The 21,744-nt window shown below is 41.3% G+C and overlaps 1 protein-coding gene across 2 annotated transcripts in view; it reads right to left on the bottom strand.

The window, feature by feature from the left end:
- Window positions 1-1,801: 1,801 nt before the first annotated feature.
- The window catches only part of CUNH14orf132 (chromosome unknown C14orf132 homolog), a 35,227-nt gene continuing 15,284 nt past the window's right edge, over window positions 1,802-21,744 (bottom strand). Inside the window, exons 2-3 of one of the 2 annotated variants that reach the window (XR_006165176.1) lie at window positions 5,215-5,494; window positions 1,802-3,167 (exon numbers count right to left, since the gene is read on the bottom strand). Coding sequence is in view for 1 of the 2 variants with exons in the window: in XM_042791147.1 (XP_042647081.1) it covers window positions 5,270-5,494 (225 nt within the window). In the remaining variant the exon portion in view is untranslated. Of the gene's footprint in view, window positions 3,168-3,207; window positions 5,495-21,744 lie in introns of those variants that run through there. The other variant, XM_042791147.1, reaches the window with a different exon arrangement.

Below are 21,744 nucleotides of genomic sequence, written 5' to 3'. Positions count from 1 at the left end.
AGATGAAATCCAATTCTCCAGAGCTCCGAATGCTCCAAAAGCAGAGAAACATTTTGATCTGGGATTCTGATTTTTGGCCTATTTCTCTCAATAATGGAAATCGTCCTTAAAAAGAATAGTTTTATGGAAATCATCCTTAAAAATAATAGTTTTATGGAAATTGTCCTTAAAAAGAATAGTTTTCCACATACTGCTCTGCAATTAGACACAGGAAACCCAGTAAAATTACATCGGATTAAAGAACAGAGCTGTGCAAAATTAGTAACTCTCAACAGCCTGCAGAGAAATGTGAAGAGGGTATTAACAACTGGAATTGTGTGAGAAGAGGAAAACAAAAGCTTCTAATAGACAAAATACCTAACAATTTATAGGCTAAGGATTCCTGGCTTTGTTTGGTCGCAGACACTAAGGCAGATTTTCCCTTTATCTTCAAATGGATGTACAGGATAAGACTATAATGGCTGGCTGCTTTTATTCACTCTTGATTTGGGACTTGTTATTACAGGCTGCTCATCAGTTTGGTGGGATGATGATCGCCCTCAGGTCCTACTGCAAACAAGGATTTTGGAGAGTGGGTCTCATTACTTCTAAGGTATCTATCAGCTCACTTGCCCACTCAGATGGCTAAATACATTATTTGTAGCAAACGAGTCTCTTTGTTACTGTTGTTGCATCAGTTTAAAAATCTTTTGGTTCTATTTTGCAAGTGTGTTGACACTGAAATACATCCTCCTCATTTTATTTTAGGAGGATGTTAATGCTGTGGACAAACCCAGACTCCTAGCCCTGCAGATAAAAATATAACAGGAGAAGCTGTGTGGGTTTCCCTACCCTGTCCTCCTATCTAATGTGCCTTTTCACCCACCTTCGTAACTGTTCAGCCTTTAGTCTCTTTGCTGTGGTGGCTGCACCGCTGCTGTGTCAAGCTGCTGGCTGCTTAGAGCAATAAAAATCTTAAGAGACAGTTCAATTATTTGATATGTTGCTATCGATCCCTAGAGGCCGTGGCTAGATGAGATGTGTTAGGGCATCCAGTTTGTCTACCTGCTTCCCATGGCTCATTACTAACTTTGCAGAGCACATACAGTATTGCATCTTGTGTTTGCACAATGACTTTTACACCATAGCTAGGGGTCTAACACTGCATAGAGAAAGTGTTTTGGGTTGTCTACTACAGAGCAAACTCCAGCAGGATCTAGTAACTTCTGTGCTAGATGCTTTTATATAAAGCACGGATCTTCTGGAAGTGGAATCCTGCTCTCATGCTGATACAGAAAGTTCTCAGCAAAGCAGAGCCCGCGTCTGCTTTTACAGAAGAGCTTCAGAGCACAGCTCCGGGGAATGTGTTTGGGCTTCCCTGTCACCCCCCCAGCGAGTGACAGCAGTTATCCAACCGCCTGGCTCCAAGGAAAGGAGAAGCTAATGCTCCGAGTCAAGCTGTGTTGACAGTTATAACATATACCCACATAAAGGAGTGGTAACACATTTGCAGGTTTCAACCATACCTTGGGCTACACCAAGACAAGCGTGGCCAGCAGGTCCAGGGAAGTGATTCTCTGCTGCTACTCTGCTCTGGTGAGTCTGTGCCAAGCTCTGGGGCCCCCAGCGTAATAAAGACATGGGCCTGCTTGAGCAGATGAGGGCCACGAAGCTGATGAGGGGGCTGGAGCACCTCCCTTAGGAGGCCAGGCTGAGAGAGTTGGGGTTCTTCAGCCTGGAGAAGAGAAGGCTCCGGGGAGACCTTATAGAGGCCTTCCAGTACTTAAAGGAGGGACAGGAAAGGTGGGGAGGGACTCTTTGTCAGCAAGTGTTGGTGATAGGATGAGGGGTAATGGTTTTAAACTGCAAGAGGGTAGATTTAGATTAGATACAAGGAAGGAAGTCTTTCCTGTCAGGGTGCTGAGGTGCTGGAACATATTTCTTAGAGAAGCTGTGGCTGCCCCCTCCCTGGAAGGGTTCAAGGCCAGGTTGGACGGGGCTGGGAGCCCCCTGGGCTGGGGGAAGGGGGCCCTGCCCGGGGCAGGGGGGTTGGAACTAGATGATCTTTAAGGTCCCTTCCAACCCAAACCATTCTGTGATTTTATAATTCACAGGACCATACCTATGAAACATCCGCTGTTCATCCACTTCACTCCCCTCTGTGGCTTCTCTGTACTTAGCAATGGATGAGTCCCCATTTTCAATGGCTGAATTTAAACTTTTCTTAACCTCCCAGAAGATGGAAGTGGTTGGAGTGGATGAAGCCAGACCGCAACATCCAGAAACATACTGTACATGCTATCACTGTCAAAGCAGATCAGAGTTTAAACCAGCTCTTTCTGCTGCAATTTAGGGATCTTTAATACACCTGACAGCATTCTGTACAGCCTCTCGCACGCTGCATCCCTGCACCTGCATCCTAAAGCTACTTTTTCTCCACAGAAAAGCTGCACAGTTAGTGTGCAGTTTAACTGAGAGAGGAGATGCCTGCACCCAGCTTGCCATGTCACCCTGTCAAGCCAGTTACTTTAATTAAAGTACTGTCTGGCCTTTCTTGACAACTCAGCCTCTAACAATGAAAATATGTATGACAATGTTCTGGATGAGAGAGGCAGAACTCACTGTTTTCCAACGCTCCTGCTATTGCTATCAATTTCACATGAAAGTAGGGCACTTTCTTTGGGAAAAGCAACACAAAAGTGTCACTCTCGGTTTCATTAGCAGGGTGGTGGTTCTCTGCTGTTCCTGCTCTAATAATGTTTTTCATGGGTGAAGAATTTAGCCCAGTGCTTTTGGAGAGACATGCAAACATTTTTAATTGCACTAAGATTAATATTCTAGGAAATTTAAACAAAGCACTCCACTGGCAAATTCATTAAGCACTAATGGGCAAGTACCCTAGTGTCAAACTGGTTTTAATTATGGTGGAAATGTTTTGCTCTTCATGCAGAACCAGTGCTTGCAAGATCTGGCCTAACTAGAGAGCCTACAGACACACTGAATAAAAGTCCATGAGTAATTGATGCAATTACAAAGGTAACAGAATATCAGGAAACATTTGGGGACAGTACATTACCTTAAGCAGCATTTCCATGGGTCCTACGTGTTTGTACACAAGACCTTGTCCTGCTCAATTCTGCACTGGGAACTTCTCTGCAGCTTTCCAACCTCACGTAACAGTTTGCTTTCTGCTCAGAATAAGGAGGAAAGAACAGGAAAAGCACACAATTTTTGCAGCTCCCCCTTTTTTTATTATCCTCTGCCTATGAAGGAATGAATAGCTATTTCAGGACAGTGAAAAATCATCATTTTTGTATCATTCTTAAAACTACAGCTATTTTATTAGACAGAATTTGCTTTCTGTCCCGCTGATCTTCCAGAACTGGGCTTTTCAAACTTTTTCCCAGCACAGATCTCATCTGCCCTCAACCACCTTCACAAAATCCTTCCCCCAGCAGGGAAATAACTTCACATGCAGAAGCTCAGTTCCTCAAGTGAGTTGTCGTTGTTTTTCTCATCCTCAGAATAACTAAGTTTCTTTTCTCCCCCCTGATAGCTCTGTTTGCATCTTTCCCAGCTTTAAAGGCCAGTTCATAGAGAGGGAAAAAAAAAAAAAAAACAAACCTCAGTGACTACTGTGTGGTTATAAATACTGATTTGGGGTATGCTGTTCTGATTCAAATAACTGCCTACCACCTCTGCAGGAAAATGGGTTTAAAGAGAAAAGAAGAAAATCCAAACCTCTCTGTACGTTCAGTAGCTCTTAGTCCAGCCTCAAGCTCAGTGGCAGGCAAGTGTCAAAAATAGTCTCTGTGCCTGCAGCTAAGGCTTTCTGGAATTAGGGTAGTAGCTGTATGAGACAGAAAACCTGTACAGTACATGCAGACATAGAGAGTTTGCCTGCTGCTCTCAAAATGCAGACATTATATATATTTGTGTTTATTTTTTAAGGAGGAAGAGGGAGATTTACAACAGAGGTGATGTTTTTTTTTCCCCTTCCCTCGTGATTTTATAACCTCTGAAGCAAGGAAGGCTACAGTTATTTTTAAAAGATACAGCTCTTGAAAAGGAACTGCTCATGGGAACAGTGCAGTGAAAATGTTGTACCTCAACAGAACATACCCAAGTGATCATCAGAGTTGGCACCTAAAGCAGGCTCTATAAAAATCACTTCCAGGAGCCTCATCAGAATGCAGAGACGTAATAATACTGAAATGTAAGCACTTGCATATGTGTCACTTACTACCTTTTTTGTGCCGTCTCTACCCCAGGACATACCTGACTCTTGCACTCACTCCCTCACGAGCACAGAAGTGTTCAATCTTTCAATTCTATTCTTCTCATAGATATCATTCCCTGTTAATTAGGCTTCACAACTTCCCCACATTCTTTTGATACACCAATAAGCTTATGAAAGTACATGGCTGCTGTGGGAAATCTGGATTGCAGCTAAATGACCTGCAAAGCATGGCATTTGGCCTTTGTTTCCTGGAAGAGACACGTCTACAAACCACTGCAATCCAGCACCTATGGACAGGAATGGGAGTCTGTGCTGCTGCTGTTTAATATGTCCTCCTCTGGAATGCAGAAGGCGTGTAGACCAGCCACACCTTGCTATAGCTGTGCCTCCTCCTGCAAACGGCAGACAGGTTTAGCAGCAATTCATAGACTATCAGATCCAGCAATTAATACTGGAAGCCAGGTGTGAGATAGGATGGATCTGCCTGTTATAGCTTGAAGACTCCTGATTTTGAACACGTGCTGAAGACTCACACACGATGAACTCGCACTTCATCAAAACTGAGCCAGTGTTAACCACTTAGTCCATCTGGAAAATTAAGACGTGCAGCAAACATGACATAGAACAATTTCATACAACACTATAGCACAGTAAAAAATGCACAGAAAAGCTGATAAAATGCAGAAGAGCTGCTAGAAAAATCTAAACAGTAGAAAATAAGAACTTTCCATATAAATCTCACTTTCTCTTTGTATTTACTATACCCACGTTGGTCTCTCTTTTATTACATTTCTATACAAAACTAGTATTGGCTCTGTTCTCAGCTAAAACTCACCTCCATACAATTTGCAATTGCATCCAAACTTTCTGCCATCAAGTTTCAAGATGATTAACTTGCATTTAATTTCCATGATGGTGGCAGCACTTAATCAACAAAGTCCCTACCTATATGTATTTATATAGATATACATGTATATATACACACATACATACACATGACAAATACTGTTGCAGTTATCCTCTCTTCCAGTGTTTGTAGGGACAGTCATCCTAGAAGGTGAAGGCATACACCACTCCCACAACCACAATATTTCCAATTGTTGCTATTATTGCAATCCATAACAATATGGCATCATTTGAAGAACGGGACGTCTCTTCTGGTGGATTCTGCATGGAAGAAGCTGCATGGACGTTGGCTGATGAATTAAACAAGGAGTACTCTGTACTAAAGTCCTCGTTGGGTGAGTCCATAAAGGCTCCTCCCATAACCGGAAGCTGTGATGAAAGATATGGCAAAGTTAGATTCGACGGCCAATATCTGTATTTGCTTTGTCTCAAAGTCATTACAAAAGACGAACCACTACCAAACCTGCAAAATTCCTGAGATTTCATTTATGTGGTGCTTACCTGACAGGAATACCGCAGGCACACACTTTACAATATTTCTTCCATTTCTGTTTGAATAGGTATTATTGCAGAAAACCTAGGTTTATTACATGGACTATACGTAACAGCATACAGGCTCCAAGTCAACCTAAGTAATTATATACATTTAGAAAGAAGAGATACAGCTATCCACAAAGCACTCACATACCAAAATATAAGTTTACAGCAACATTTTGTGACTACCAGCATACTGCCATAAGGCATCGAGCAAGCACAGCGAGGATGTGATGCAGAGAATTTGTTCTTTTATGTGTCACTCAGAAGTGAACCCTTGATTTATGTAGAGATCACATATTCATGATTCAACAACTATTTTACCCTTTACATAGAGGTGTAAAATTACAGCCTTCTACAAATGTACGGATTCCTCATTCAGGCAAGAGAAGGATACCTACTGCAGTGCTAAGACCGTCTACTACTAAAAAAAGGTTCACAGAACAGCTTTTTGCTTCCATCCTTGCCCCTTGTATGTTCGGGGATGCAGATCTGGAAGAGTCCCCCCTGGATCACCAAGGGCAGGCTCTACAGTCTTATGGAAGTAGAGTACATTATTTCAGAAAAAGCTGCAGAACATCTGCTTCACATATCTATAAATGCTTAAGGGACATGCTTCTGAATCTCCTGTAAAAAGCCAAACATCTGCTCAGCAGCCTCACGAGCTGCAACTGCTATGTCCTGCAGGAAGAGCACAAGCAGTGTGGGTATCGCAAAGCCCCAAGTCCCTGCAGAAAAGCAACTGAAAGTCCCAGAGGATTGTAGTAAGTATGTAGGCCAAATGCATGGCTTTACGGAGTTAAAAAAAAAAAAAAAAAAAAAAACCAAAACCCAAAAAACAATAAACCAAAACAGAGCTGTATGTCCAAATCTCCTTGCCAGCCTGACCAGAAGGGAAAAATTCTATCATGGTGTTGATGACTGATTTGATCTCGAGCGATGAGTAAAAGCTAGACATCAATGCATCCTTCCCACACTCTCCCTTCAGATCTAGTAGAACCCCAGTGCTTCAAGGAAAGCTGAAAAAAGTCTGGGTATTCTCTCCTTAAAGAAACACCCACGTTGCAACACCAACCACGCTGCTGCTGTCACCTTCTAACCTTTAGAGGCAATTACAATCGCCTGTTTTTGCAACCTACTTGTAAGTGCTTTTGGGTTTCTGGCATTATTATTCTTAGCCTTTCTTAATAAGGCTTTCTTCTACGGCTGAAACCCTCTGGCTCTGTAACAACAAAATAAAAGTCCTTCCCACTGTTATACTAGTAGTACTATTACAACTTCAAGAGTGCTGTTGAAGTCACCATGGCCTATGGATAACAGAGGAACCAGCCTTGTCTTCGTCCAGCCACATTACAAGAGGCTGCTATACCATCAGCCCTAAATTACCGTCTCCAGTACTCACTGGGCTGAAAAATCAATCTCTTAACACCTTGTCCTTCAACTCCCACATCACATTTTGACTCTGTCAGTAACCTCTCCCTTTGGTACCAAGCTCTGCACCTCCCAGCTGTGTGCAGCTGTGCTATGAAGGCTGCTAAACAGGACTGGATCGGAGGATAAACCAACCCTCCTCTCCACAGTGGTGGCTGTAATCGACAAACTAGAGTGAAGAATTTGAGAAGCTTGAGGATAAAGTAACTTTTTTCGCTTGCTATCCATAACATAACATTTTACAGAGCTATAGAAGACGGACTCTCTTTCAAAACTGACTGCTGAACAAATTTCATTTGTACTAGAAAATAGCATGTCACATTCAAAATGAAACAGAGAATGATGAAGGACCACAATGGATATGTCATACTTCCTAAACCACATTAAATAAAATTATCTTGGAGATCAAATATGATTAGACAAAAGCAGTTTTCAAGAAACCAAACAGGAAATTGCAAAAGTCAAGTTTGATACATTCTTCCTGCATCAAAGATTTTTGCTGCCAGTTTCAACACAGTGTGTGTTAAAGAGAGCAAAAGCTTCCATTCCACAAGCAGCCCTGCTTGATGCTTTGAATCCAATGCCACCAGCCTTTTTATGTCTTGGGATTTGATAAGGAAAACATTGCTCAGTTGAATCGGGATTTCTTGTTGTGTAGAGATTGCCATAAAAGGCAATTCTGACTTCAAACTTAAGTGTACTTATGTAGTGATGCTGCCATTTAACAGCTACGGAGACACTAGTTAAAGATCTTTGCAGCAAATGCCAGCATATATTTACCATACTGGCAGCAAAATGCTCAATCTAAGGTGTTTGCCTTCTTAGCAAACCATTTTAAAGGGTATTAGCATTTAGGATCATCAACTCTGCAAATCTTTCAACTGGAACAACCATCCAAAATATAGAGGTACACACACATTTGTATGTGCCCAAGGCAGTGGGAGGTCATGAGCATGGTTCTGGTGAGTGACACCTGTTTTGGGCCACGCAGTCTGTGCCCTCAGTGAGTTATTTGAAGTGACAAGCTGCCCCCCTGTAAGTCCACCTGGTGCTGTCACAGAGCCAGGGAGCATTCACTTAGCAGCACAGCTACACACCACACTGCGAACCATGTCAGATCTGAATCTCCTTGTACCATCTAAGGCTCAGACAAACTGTTTGCACTATCTGAGGGGAACACATGGTGAAACAGCTCATCCGAATCTCCAAAAGGCTTGCGTTGACCTGATACAAAGCACTGACATTCAGCACCTGGCACAGGCCCTTTCTGCAAAACTGACTTCCAGTTTTTCTGTTTGTAGGTCAGTAGCACTTCACCACAGATCCAGAATTAAATCTTAATACCAATTTCCCGTTTGCAGAAATAGTCTCTTGCTAAATGCGTATTCGCCTCCTTCTCACTGCTAAAATGGCCTCACATAACAGCAGGGGACTGGCCACATGTTCTCAGACAGAAAGTCCATCTCCCTTGTGTGTTAGCTCCAGCAGTGGCCATAAATAGATGCTTAGGAAAGAGTAAGAGCACAACAAGACAATCATATCGGATTCTACCCCTTAGCAACTCACAGCCTCCAACTGTTTTCAGCAAGCCAAATGCTACTGCTATGGATTTAATAACTCCCAAAGAATTTTGCTACCATTAAGTTGTCCAGCCTCGACCTGAGCTCATCTAAAGCTGAGCATCCGTCTCAATTTGGCCTCTTACTGCCACTTAACAGTCAGGGTTGCCTAGTGATTAGGGTCACGTAAATCATCCCTGGGAGATATGCCTGTTTCGCCACTGGATAGATGGAAGTATGAATGATTAATATTAACTGGCAATCTATCTTTTTGGTAGATTAACTTCAATGAGATGAATCTCACCCTCAGTCTTGATATCACTGTTCTCCCAAAAGGTACAATATCTTCCCCCTGCGGTCTTATTGGAGATACTACATTAAAGGCTGTGAGATATCCAGCCCTGACGCTAACAGGAGTTGCAAAGTGCCTGTGATAAACAGTAGACTAAGGACAGAAAGCCCGCAGCGCTTTCTGTGCTTGCTCTCCGTGTCTGTCTGTGCCTCTACAAAGCAAATACATGACAATTTACATCAGCCAAAAACTTCACCCACGCCTCTGCCATTACAGTAACCTGCAGTCTGTTTTAGCCTCAGAGGGTTTTTACAGTTCAGGCAAAGCTGTGCAGAGCCTGTGCCACCCATCCAAGAGCGCTGGGCGAGGAGGCCAGAGCAAAGGGTTAACTGGCAAACGCGATGGTGAGGGACATGGCAGGAGCAGATGGCAGGGGGGAATGCTGTAGAACTGTTTGGAAATTAAACTATTTTCCTAGTGACTATGTCGATATTTTTAAGTAGTGCTAATAGTACGTTGCTTGCTAAATGGCTTCTGGGACTGGTGAAAAAAGAACTCAAATCATTAAATAGCAACAGGCAGAAAAATAAAAAGCAAAAATGTCAAGTGGTAATGAGAACACCCACTGCGCTGAATGCCTCCTACTGACATCCAAGAGGATGCTTTAGGGTCACGAGGAGGAGAAGGTGGCTCTCGAACAGTTAAGTGATAAACTTTCCAGTTAGCAGAAAAATCCTATTTTATAACCAATACGATTCACATGAAGGAAGAACAACATGTCAGGTACCGGTCACCGATACTCTCAAAATGATCACTTTCTTTAGTAGTATCACATAAAATCCATTACTTAGCAATAACATCACTCCGTTTCTTTGAGAATCAGGTATCTGTCATTTTTTCATAGTCAGCTAGAGAAGTGTAACACTTAGTTCCTGCCACCTTATTGAGAACACAGGCTTGTCATAGAGTTTTGAAAGCATAGCTGAATCTTCTAGCAGCTATTTTCTAGAAATTAGGAAACCTCAGCAGCAGCTTCAACAGCTGTGCTGTATCTTAGCCCTGTCCTCACCACATACCACTCCTGGAACGGGATGCTGAGAGGTGAAACGTCACCCTAGCTCAGATGTTGTTTTGTAAAATCCCTGTTGCTACTTCAGAATATCTAATTCTTCAGTGTCTCTTTTTGTTTAAGATAGCATGTTTATACACGATGTCATATTCTGAACACATAAAGTGAAATTATTATTTCCTTCTGCCCTGGCAGCATGTGATTGCTGCAGTGCATATTTGTGTGTGAAAACCTTCTAGCTGCAATCACAAATCCCACTAATGCAGGTGCCAAGGATGGTAGCAATATGCAGGTTTGCAAAGGCATCATAACAATATTTTCATTCTTAAGCTCTTTTCAAATAAAAATTTTGCACTAAAGAGATATCCCACATGACCAATACTCTCCCCAAACTAATTCCTTTATGTCTCACAGAAACATGCATATATCTATTCTCCTCATCTAAAGCATGCACTATTATGTAAATGAAGACATCCTGGCTCCTATCTAATTACTGGTAATATCTAGAGAACCAAGTTCTTCTGTCCACCATTTTCCAGAATATCACCCTACTACTTACAATGCAAAGACTGGGTAGACAGTGACAATCAGGACAGTTATTCCATATTCACTGCAAGGGGATTAGTTTAACCGCATTAAAACCCCCCACACAACCAAAATTAAAGGGCACCTAAGGCAATCCTCTTTAATTTAATTAACTAGGTCTAATTCTGAAGGGGGAGGATCCGTGCAAATGCTTTATGCAGTTAACTTCAAATTCTCATTTTAATTAATGCAGATCCCCTGCCTCACCCTAAAATCACCGCCTCAGGTTGACAAGCTTAGAAAAAACAGCTGCTTATTTTCAAAACATAGTTATCAAAATGCTTACCCTACCAGTAGCAATGGAAAATTTTCACTCTAACTTGGAAGCATCAGGATTTCACGTGTTATTTTTAATCTTGTTAAAACCTCCCTATTCTATCAATCTCGGCTTTTCTTCCAAACCATGATATTCCTAGGACCCGTGTATTTCTTCCTCCGCTGCTTTCCCAATTCATGCTAGACTGTATCTATGATGTCTCTGTCCTTTCAGATGATCAGAGTTGTTCCTTATCAGCAGTATCTCAGATGCCAGAGGTCTCAGTTTCAGCCTTGCCGTTGAAGCACACTAAGAGTTGCCTTGACCAACAGGTGCCTAGATATTCAGGAAGGAGCGTCCAAAGATGTTCCAAGATGCTGCAGCAGACACTTCGATTCTGCGTTTGCTCTTGGCAGTAGAAACCAGTTTCCCTTAACTAAGGTATTCCCATGGGAAACCGAGGTCAGATAGATCTCTGTCCCTAAGCACGGCTACCCCCCAGGTGCCTTATATGAGCACGTGCCTTGTGCAGGCTGGAGCACCTCTCCGTGGGAAGTTATTCTGCTGAATCAGCTCCAAGAAACAGCATAACTGGCATGAAGGTAAATGTTTTCACCCTGATTTTCTCAATCCCATATTTCTGCAGAGAGAGTATCCAAGATATCCTAATGATAAACATGCTGTGAATCCATTCCTACAATTTACATCTACGTAGTGCCTCCTTGAAATAGCTTTTATTATTTCAAACAACCCCACTGCTTTTAAACTATTATTCTCAACCAACTACTGTTGGATTTCGTCTTCCAAGTGTGGAAGACTGAGAACAAACTAAAGTATTTTATTGTTGAGAAGTCTCAAATGGAAACAGAGGAGGAGGTTCTCACCCTAATCCTGGTCCCAAAAATTCCTCCTCTCTTTCCAGCCAACGCCAACAGTGCTGCATCAAGAAAAAGAGCAAGCTTTGTCAGTGTTCAACAGAAATGCAAACAACCTGTATGAAGAAGCTGAAATTCCAAGTCAGAAAAAATTTCAATTGTGAATCTGTATACTTTAAATTGGAGGGAGTGGTGAGTATCACAAAAGCATGCAGGGCAATCAAGCACACGTGCTTTAAACTATCTGGATGTGCCAGGAGCAATAATTCAAGCAGCAACACTAGCTGACCTTCCACGTGACTACTACAACTGAGGCTAGCATCCTGTTGTGGACATCACGGTGGGGAAGTGGAAGGTGCCTGGGATTCATTTACACACAGTTATAACTTCCACGCACGTGCACATAGAAGAAAAAATACGAACACAGGGAACCAGAAAGGCAAGTATTTATCAATATGGAAAAACTCAGCAGGAGGCTATAAAACTAACCGTCAGTGTTATCATGAGTAGGAGTTACTCCAATCTGCTTACCATCTCCCAAACTGGCAAAACAGAAGACCTTTCACACCATGCACAGTCATACTGGGAAACTCCCAGAGATCAGAGCAACCTGCAGAGCTGTATCAGTTTAATATTGAACATAACTCTGGGAGGGCTTCAAACATCAACTTTCTGAATTTAAACTCTTTAATTATATGTGAGGAGAAAGAGGAGCTGATTATCCCACCTATTGGAGGGTTTCTTGCACAACTTTCTCATATTTGTGGCATTGGTAACTTCAAAGCCAAATTACTGGATTTATCTGGATTTACATGGTCTCCTGCCCTGATGCAGGCTAGCAATTCCTTTCTGGTGTCAAGTTCCATTATTACCAAAAAAAAAAAAAAAATTGGGGGGAAAAGGAAGGAACGTGACCTAGGGCACAATGTTTTAATCTCTCAAAGGATAGTTTTGCTCTAAAGACACAAGGCACTATCACTGACTGGAAGCAAGCACACAGCTACATGATATGAGTGGAAATTTTGGTTGTTAAGCAGAGAGTAAGTGGCACTCTGTGTGCCGGAGGATAAAGAGGAAAAGAAGAGTAACACAAGCTAGTTACATTGGCACTTCATATCTGCAAGAGGAAAAGGCATTCCCCACTGTAAATATAAAAGTCAAATGATGAGGTGTGAGTGGAAAACCACAGAGCAGAGCACAAGAAGGGGTGTATAGGAAAAAACTGAACAAAGCCTCATCCCATTTCTGAAAGTAAAAAAGGGCCGTACAAGCCCTTCCTCTACCATGACCTTTGCAGCCATGTTCATCATCTCTGACAAAATGTCGATGCCTCTTTATCAGTTTACGGCTGTGGCCAAGGTACCTTGGTAGCAGAGAAAGGGGCTGACATACATATTGTTTTGATTTTCCTTTTGCTCCCTGTACCTTAGCCTAACAAGATGCTTAGGCTATTCCCAGGGGGGAATGATGGGAATTGGCAGCCATTCACAGTAACAGAAGCAACAACACAATTTCAAAGCTAGAACTAGTTCCAGATGAAAAATTGTTTAAATCACTAGACTTCAGGCACGGACCAAAGCAGTGATTTTGTAATTCAGTAATCATGATGCTTCTCACAAACAGTAGAAGAATTAGGTATTAGGGGCTAGACCTAGAAGGATGTGACATTTTGGACATCATCTTATTGCTCTAGATTAAAAATAATTACATACAAATTCCTCTATGCTGCGTATGCAATGCTTACCACTGTTCAAACCAAAATCGGGTAGAAATAAAATCTTGCATGCTCCCTCCAATCCCTGCTATACAGCCTATGAAAAATGAATTGGCTGAGGTTTAACTAAACCACACTAATAGGCGTAATACAGCTTAGCTCTGTTTCATCAGAGAAATTACTTACTATTCCATGCAGACTCAAAAGCTTTAAAACTATACATCTGATGTATTTTACATAGTGATGGTTGTACTACAAAGACAAGCTGGGATACATTTGCCTATTGAGGGAAGCAATCATTACCACTGCAGCTCTACTGTACCTAATGATGTGATAAAAATGCCTCATTTTCAGCACCTTTGAGAAAGCCGCCTGGCATCTAGCCTCAAGTATGATAACATAAGAGTTAGGTCAGTCCCCCCATCATAATGCAAACCCACTGGGAAAAAATTATTCTATGATGACTTCCAGAGATTAATTCTCCCATGGAAAATACTTGCAGGCATCCAATACAAAGCCTCTGAATGGAAATTAAAACAATTTAATAGTCTCAACTTATTCCATAATGATTATTTTCCTTAGGTATATATATGCTATGAGATTCCCTGAAAAAACAAGGAGAGGAAAACCTGGTAATGATATATGCAATTTTATTTTGGCTATACATCATTTTCATCCAACATTTTTCTCCCATTTATTTTTCTTTCCCTTTCATTCTCATGTTGCATTACATTTTCACAAACAAAATAGGGGGGAGGGCGGAGGTATGCTGACAGAATATTTGAGGTATATCTTTCATGTCTTATTTAAGGCTATTTTTGTAAACACTTTTGCCTGCTTACTTGGCACCTAGTTCAAGACACACAACAAGACAAAGAGTTAACAAAAATAACGTATTCCATTTAAAATGCACAAAAAAAAGGAGAAAAAGCTAACACAGTGTTAGCCCTTTTAATATCTGGAGACCTTAAGGGTAGCAGGCAGCATGAAGGTCAAGTAAAGCATACAGAGCAGCTTCCAGGAAGAAAGGACTGCCAAATGTTATCCCTACTGCATACACTTCACTTGATAGAATACCAACATCTGGCATGTTGCCATATGTCTTGATCCCATCAGGCATATCAGGCTCAACATATGGCCCAAACAACCTATAAACTGCACATCCTCCTCAACTTACGCTTCAGTAGTGGTTTACACCTGAAGAAGAAAACACATAATTTGCTGAAAAATTAATCCTATTCTCTTGCATTTTTGTCTCATGAGTGAACTAATCACACAATACACAAGAGAATAAAAATTAGAAGGTGCAAATATGTTGACAATTTCCTAATTTACGGTATTTGAAGAGTAGTATTCATCATGCTAAGAAAAGTTTCTTCCAACATAACTATTTACTGAATGTCAAGAAGAGACAGAAAGCTCGATCACATGTAAATCGCGAGTCCTTACGAACTCAGTGCTACCAGGCAACTATTTCAACCATCTTCTAAGATTTACTGTTCCCACAGCAGAGCCCAAGGAAGAGAAATAACATGTGTTTCTCATATACTTCAGTGAAAAGTCAGCAGCCATAATGTGAACACATTTCACAAATGGCTTAAAATAAACCTGAATCACTTTGCTTGGAAGTAAAAGAAGAATATGCATACGGGACATTTCACTGGCTTTTTTGGGGGGTGGGGGGGGTGGGGGGGGGCTGGTAAAGGCAGAAACCTTCATCAAAGTGTGAGAACAGCCATCATCAGAGCCAAATATTTCATATGTTCTCACAAACCTAGATTCTCACAACCTAGGTTCTGCTCATGTACTAAGATCATCAAGGAATGATTAAGTATGGCTGAACTAGACAGCAGCTGATGACATCTTTATCATGCCAAACAAAAACAGAACAGCCAAGCCATCTGTGTTTGTATGCTTCTGTTTAAGATTGTTCAAACAGTTCAGACATTACAGAAAAATATAATGAATTATACATTGATTCCTTCTCTCTAGATAAGCGTGTCTATATGCGCGTAGGCAAAATAGCGTTCCTTAGTAGCTGACATATGCACAGGATGGGCATGAATCAATATATAATTTATTATACTTCTATTTGTAATTTGATATTTGTGCTTTGAACTTGTTGCAGTTGGTGGGGCTGAACAGGCTAATTAAAGACATGAATATGTAACAGCTTCCTAGGGAGAAAGAAGGCTCTCCCTCACCCCCGCGGCCTGACAGCTATCCATCTTCCCGCAGAGGGACTTACCCCAGCCACGCTGAAGTCTTTAGAATCGCAGCTCCAGCCTTTCTCAAGCTGAGCATCACTTGCCAAAAATCCAACACAGGAATATTAACAAGCAGCACGGGAGTCTTTCGGTAACAACAGTGCCAATATCTAGTACTTGTAAAAATGTAAGCATCCCTCTCATCTTTAATCACCTATATTTTGAAATGCTGAATTGAAGAGCTTAATTTCACAAATATCTCTAAGAGATGTATGCATCCCACACCACAATTCTGTGTCTTGCATGAACAAATCTGTAACACAATGAGGTACTGAGAACTTGGGAACGAAAGTCACAAAGAAAAATGATTGCAACAGATGCCCCAAGAAACAATTAAAGCCATCAGCAAAAAAACACAAAGAGAGGTTCATTCCATCTGTTTGCACTCTCAGAAACATTCCCCTTAAACTCACTATCCAGTCAAAAGGAGGCAAATTTAGGAATTTAAACTGAACATCAAGATCTCCCTTGGGAAGACACCTCCCCTGTCAATATGTGGGAATGTAAGCACTTAATCTTGAGGGAGTGCAAGTTCATATGAGAAACTTTTACCTTGTTAGGTGCTGGTACAAACTTATTTCCTATTCTCATTATTACATTTAAGGCTTTAGAGTTGCAGTAAAAAAGTGACAGACACACATGTATCTAAAATTATCTACACAGACCCACCTTAAATGCAACTATATCAATAAACTAGTAAAACATGGAAAAGCAGAGAAAAAAAGGATTTTTCAAAATAAATTATCATTTCTTTAAAGCAATTCTGCATCTTGTCATTTTGAAAGTGTCCTGCAAATCATGAGTCCTTTTTTAATATGAATGATTGTACACTTAAAGCATAGTCAAAGGGATAAAAGCAACATCAGATAACAAATAGATAACCATCATAAACAGATGACCATGTCCATCCAAGTTAAAATGAGGTCAAGTTAGAAAGTTTAACACATTCCAAATAAAACAATGTTTCCTACATATTTATTAGTAGGCCTGAACTCAAGACAACATTTTATGCAAAGTTTCTCCAAGGCCTAAGTAAGATTTTTGCACTCCACAGCAGCACAGATGCTGCTCTGAGTGCTTTCCTCCTAGCACATGCAATACCTGATCCAGTTCTCCCCTGAAAATAAATTGGAAACCATGACATAATATCATAATATACTCCCTGACTGGGGAGACTGCATAAAAATGATCTCTGCATTACACCCTTAAAGGAGAACATAATTCCTTTCATGTGTGATTTAGCATTACTTGAAGAGCCTCTAAGTTACAGACACACATTTGTTTATAGTAAAGTCCATAGAATTAATTACAGAATAAAAACACATTTAATCCATCCTGTTGCTAAAGCAGCATCATGGAAATATAACTGGTAAAATGCAGTACATCAATGCAAGATAACTGCCCAGCTTAGAGGTTCACCACATAAGAATAAGCTCCAGATCAGTTCAGGAACAAGTGACCTAGGGAAGTGGAAAATTATAAAATATTAAAAAAAAAAAAAAAAACGTTTCAGGCTTAGCTTGTGTGGGAAATGTATGAATCTCTCTTGATCCTTTTATTTCCAGATTGCTGGTAGGAATACAACTTAAGTCAGTGAAACAAACAAACCAAATTTAAGAGATGAATACAATGTGATTTTAAACCAATTCCAAACCACAACCCATTACAGCACAATCTAGAGAGGCTGTAGAAGTCAGTGGAAAAGCTCTACTGGCTTCAAAGCTGAAACACTAGTAACTGTAGACAGCCACCCAACTGGGGAAAAATAGTTTCAGGCATACTGGGCACCATGGGCAGGCAGGCTGGTGATCACCAAGAAAGTATTTGTATCCTTGCTACTGCCCGAGTCAGTACCTTTGAAAACTTATACTTCTTTTGCTTCTTTCATTTCTTTTTTTTATCATTTCTTACTTCTTCATAAAAGTTCAGGGATTTTTTAACAGAATGGTTGAGCTCCACTCCAGTTTCACTTAGTTTTAGTTTAGACAAAACCTGCCACAATAAGGCCCCAGACTTGCATAGGCACTTGAACTACAGTGTAATTATTTACAACTGTGACTAGTAATTAGAATTATCAGTGGCTCTGTATACCAAGAGATAATACAGTGTAAGCAACCAACTGCTGTCAGATATCCTTTACCTACACATGGCATATCCATGTCTGCTATATGCATGAGAAAATCAAAGCACTGGATTCACTGAACACAGTTTTCCACTTTGCATTAGTTTTTATACCGACATTTACTGCAATAATATAATATCTGTTTGGGGGAATCATAAGCAAAAATATCACATCTGTCATTTTTTCCACCTGAATTATGTTAGGAAACACAGCAGTGTGGAGTCTGTCCTTTCAGAACAACCTGAGACCAGAAAGGACTCCCCCTGGGAAAACCTTGAAGACATTCAAGAAGGTAGAGTTTCATTATCCTGAAGTAAACCTCTGAACAAACCCGTTTGACCCTGCCTGTGATGCAAAATACACTTAGATGAAACACATACAGTGACAAAAAGCAGCAAGTCAAACTCCTCAGAAAGACCACAAGAAATGTGACCATGATCCCTAAGAAGGAGGACTAGGTCCCAGTAAGTAAAAGAGCAAATGCAGCATGGTTAAACTTTAATTACATTTGGCTCCCTCAAAACAGATGCTTGCAGACAGAATTCTGTTTCATCCACTACTGACTGTCATACACAATCATGTCACTGATTCCAGAGGGCTGCAGGGCTTATATGCTTTGCAGGCAATACTGACAAGACACAACTAGAAAATATTCACGAACTCCAACACCTTGATTTGTCCAACAGGGATATTCAGCTACTGCAACAGAGATGTAAGAGCCAGGCTGTGCCACACTGTTTCAGGAAGAGGAATAACTGTCAGACTGTGCTAGTGCCTGTTACAGCCTCTGCATGTAAAAGCAATGGCCCTCCTGACTGTGGCTTGGGAAGCCACAGTGTGCTCCCTCTCTTCATTACCTAGCCTGGGTTTCTGGATCATCTCATACTGCTGAAAGGGTAACAGGGGGTAGTGATATGAGAAGACAGACACAGATAGTCAGGGGGTCAGAAGGAAAAGGTACATCACAAATACGTGCAGGGGAAGGCAATCTGTTGGGAAGTCACATATGCCCTGTGTACTTCACACTGGCACAGAGTAAACCCCCTCCCAAGAAATTTGAGAGAGTATTTCTAATTACTTCAGATATGAGCCCCATAAGATTTTGCAGTGGGCCTCGGTCAACTTCAACTTTCTGTTGCAAGATCTACAAAGAACGAGATGGGCAATGAACACACTCATTCCCCAGTCCAAGTCCACGTTTCTCAAGATGAGAACACATCAAAATGGAGCTCGGGTCTGGAGTTAGGCAGCACTGCTGTCATGAACCTCATTTCATCCAATTTTATCAGAAGCCGCTTCTTGCTGTTACAGGTTAAATAGAGAAGGAAGAGGAAACAGAAGGAAAAACTCCTGCCCCTTTCCTTCAATTCTGAGCATGGGTAGAGCCTCGGTGTGAAAAGAGGGACTAACACACCAATCCTCACGTGCACAGAAGGGTCACGACTGACGTTAAACATGTTCTGCAGATACCAAGTAGGGATCCTGTCCGCGTATTGCAGCTCTGCCCACAGAGCATTTTAATTCCCACAAGGCACTAAATTGTCCCCAGCACTGATATGACAAAACCAGTGCCACCATCTCGAAGGTGAAAGCAGAGCCTGGATTTTGCATGCCAGCCCCAGAGACAGAAGGGTTGTTCACTAGCTCATCCAAGCTGTAGCAAAACAAGCTTCTATTTCCGCCCTTCCGTTAGGACCCACTTCCCTCTATAATCCTACTGTGCAGGTACCACTTGCATTTCACCAAAGGGAAAGTGCTTGCTCGTTGAGAAGCTGCAGAAAAGCTGAGGTTCTGCTCCGAAAATGCCACCAGTATATCTTGTCCATAGATACCCACACTCCCTGTAAGTCTGATCAATACCCATCCTTTGTGTTTCAAGCTCCTTACAGTCATACCATAAGAAAAAAAAAGAAGGAACATTAACAATTCATCTATGGCTTGCTGACCTGATGGAGAAAAACAAAAAGAAGGAAAAAAAAAAAAAAGAGAAAAAAAATTCTAGAAAGCATTAGAGTGCATGACTCATTACCAAGGAAATATCATTGGATCATGTCTGCCTTCAGAATGAACTGGCACCTTGCAGTGAAAGTAGAGTACATCTTGTGTCAATAAAATCCTTATCTATTACTTGGAACCAAGCCCCAGCTGCCAATTGATCTTGGCCTATGAAGGCTCCAAATGAGATTGGCTTTGAGCAAGAATCTGCTCACATGCAGAGAACAGCAGCAAAACCAACCAGTCAGGATTTCTGTCACAACAAGATCTGTGTTACAGATCTGGTTATGTCCAGAGAAAGCCGACCAAGCTAGGGAAAGGTCTCAAGGGCAAGACTTACGAGGAATGGCTGAGGTCACTTGGTTTGTACAGCTTGGAGAAGAAAAAGGCTCAGGGGTCTACAACTTCCTCAAGGTGGGCAGTGGAAGGGGAGGTGCTGATCTCTTCTCTGGTAACCAGTGAGAGGACACGAGGAAACGGAATGAAGCTGCGTCAGGGGAAGTTCAGTTGAGAGGGTGGTTGGTCACTGGAACAGGCTCCCCAGGGAAGCAGTCATGGCACCCAGTCTGTGAGAGTTCAAGGAGCATCTGGACAATCCTCTTAGTCATACGGTTTAGTTTTAGGTAGTCCTGCGAGGAACAGTGAGTTGGACTCGATGATCATTATGGGTCCCTTCCAACTTGAAATATTCTATGATTCTAATATCTGTACTTCAGTCACTTTTCATCTTGTATCCTTTCTCCCATCTCACTCATCTTTCCTTCTCTGCTCCCATTACACCTCTATTTTCCCTCATTTTTTTCATCTAGCTCTATTTCCCCTCTTATTGCTCCAATTCCTCTACTGAATACCTGTTCTCCTGCCTTTGATCCATCTCAATTATTTAGACCATGAATGACTTTGGTCAAAGGCTGTCTGGCAGCTGATCCCTGTTGATCTCTAGTTATGACAGTAGAAAAAGCAAGAAAATGCAGCACTGGCATCTGCCAACTGTACTTGGGCATTTTGAGACAGAACAAGATGAATCAAGTATGAGCTGACCGCCTTAAAATATTATCTGATCCATATTATTTTAATTTTAGGCCTTCATTAAAGCCTGTAATTTAGACGGTGACATGGTTCTTTCCTTTGCAGAAATGCAAACGAGATATTTTGCACATGGAAACTTTGACATTGGTTGGTAGAGTGAATTGTAGGGATATTGACGTATTCTCTCAAAAGGTTACTGTGATCTTTTGTTGATTAAGAGACATGATGTTACTAAGATAAATGTTTCAGTTGCTATTAACATCTCTCAGTGAAAAAAATCAAACATTTTTACACAAAGTTCTGAATAAGGAAAGGATACTTCTCATGTCAAAGCAGGAGGTCTATGACCTTCATGATGGTGGATTGTATCAGTATAAATGTAAATGCTCCACTTAGGCAACACTGACGCACTAGTCTTCACAGGTCAGAAATGAATAAGCATGAAAGGCACCTTTAAGAAAGTTTATTCTAGGTGTTACCCTTTACATCTGCCGGCCGTCTTGTTCTGTCAAGTTAAAAAGGTATGAAGGAAAAGAAGCTACCAGCAAGACTAAACACAGTTTTATTGAAAAATGAACTGCTATTTTGTATCACAATTCCAGATGAATTACTTCTGCCTCATTTTGCCATAAAGATACTGAAAGTGAAAAGAAATTAATCTAAACCAGACCAATGCTAACTGGACCCAAACCACTCCAAGCATATCTGACATATAACATAGAGGTGCTGACTTCAGTTCAAAGCAACAGCCAACTCTCTTTAGACACCCTTATTTGTATCCCACACATGAGCTTTTTCTACCCTCTCCAAAGTCACAGAGCCAGCAGAGACATGCAATTCCTGTCCTCAGGACTGGTGCATTTCTTGAAAACATGCCAGACAACGTGAGCT

The sequence above is a fragment of the Tyto alba genome, unplaced genomic scaffold (genome assembly GCF_018691265.1).
Source record: "Tyto alba isolate M040663 unplaced genomic scaffold, T.alba_DEE_v4.0 Super-Scaffold_18, whole genome shotgun sequence".
In the NCBI taxonomy this organism is placed as follows: Eukaryota; Metazoa; Chordata; class Aves; order Strigiformes; family Tytonidae; genus Tyto; species Tyto alba.
Note: the sequence above shows the minus strand (reverse complement) of the source record. Positions and strands in the feature narration are given on the sequence as shown.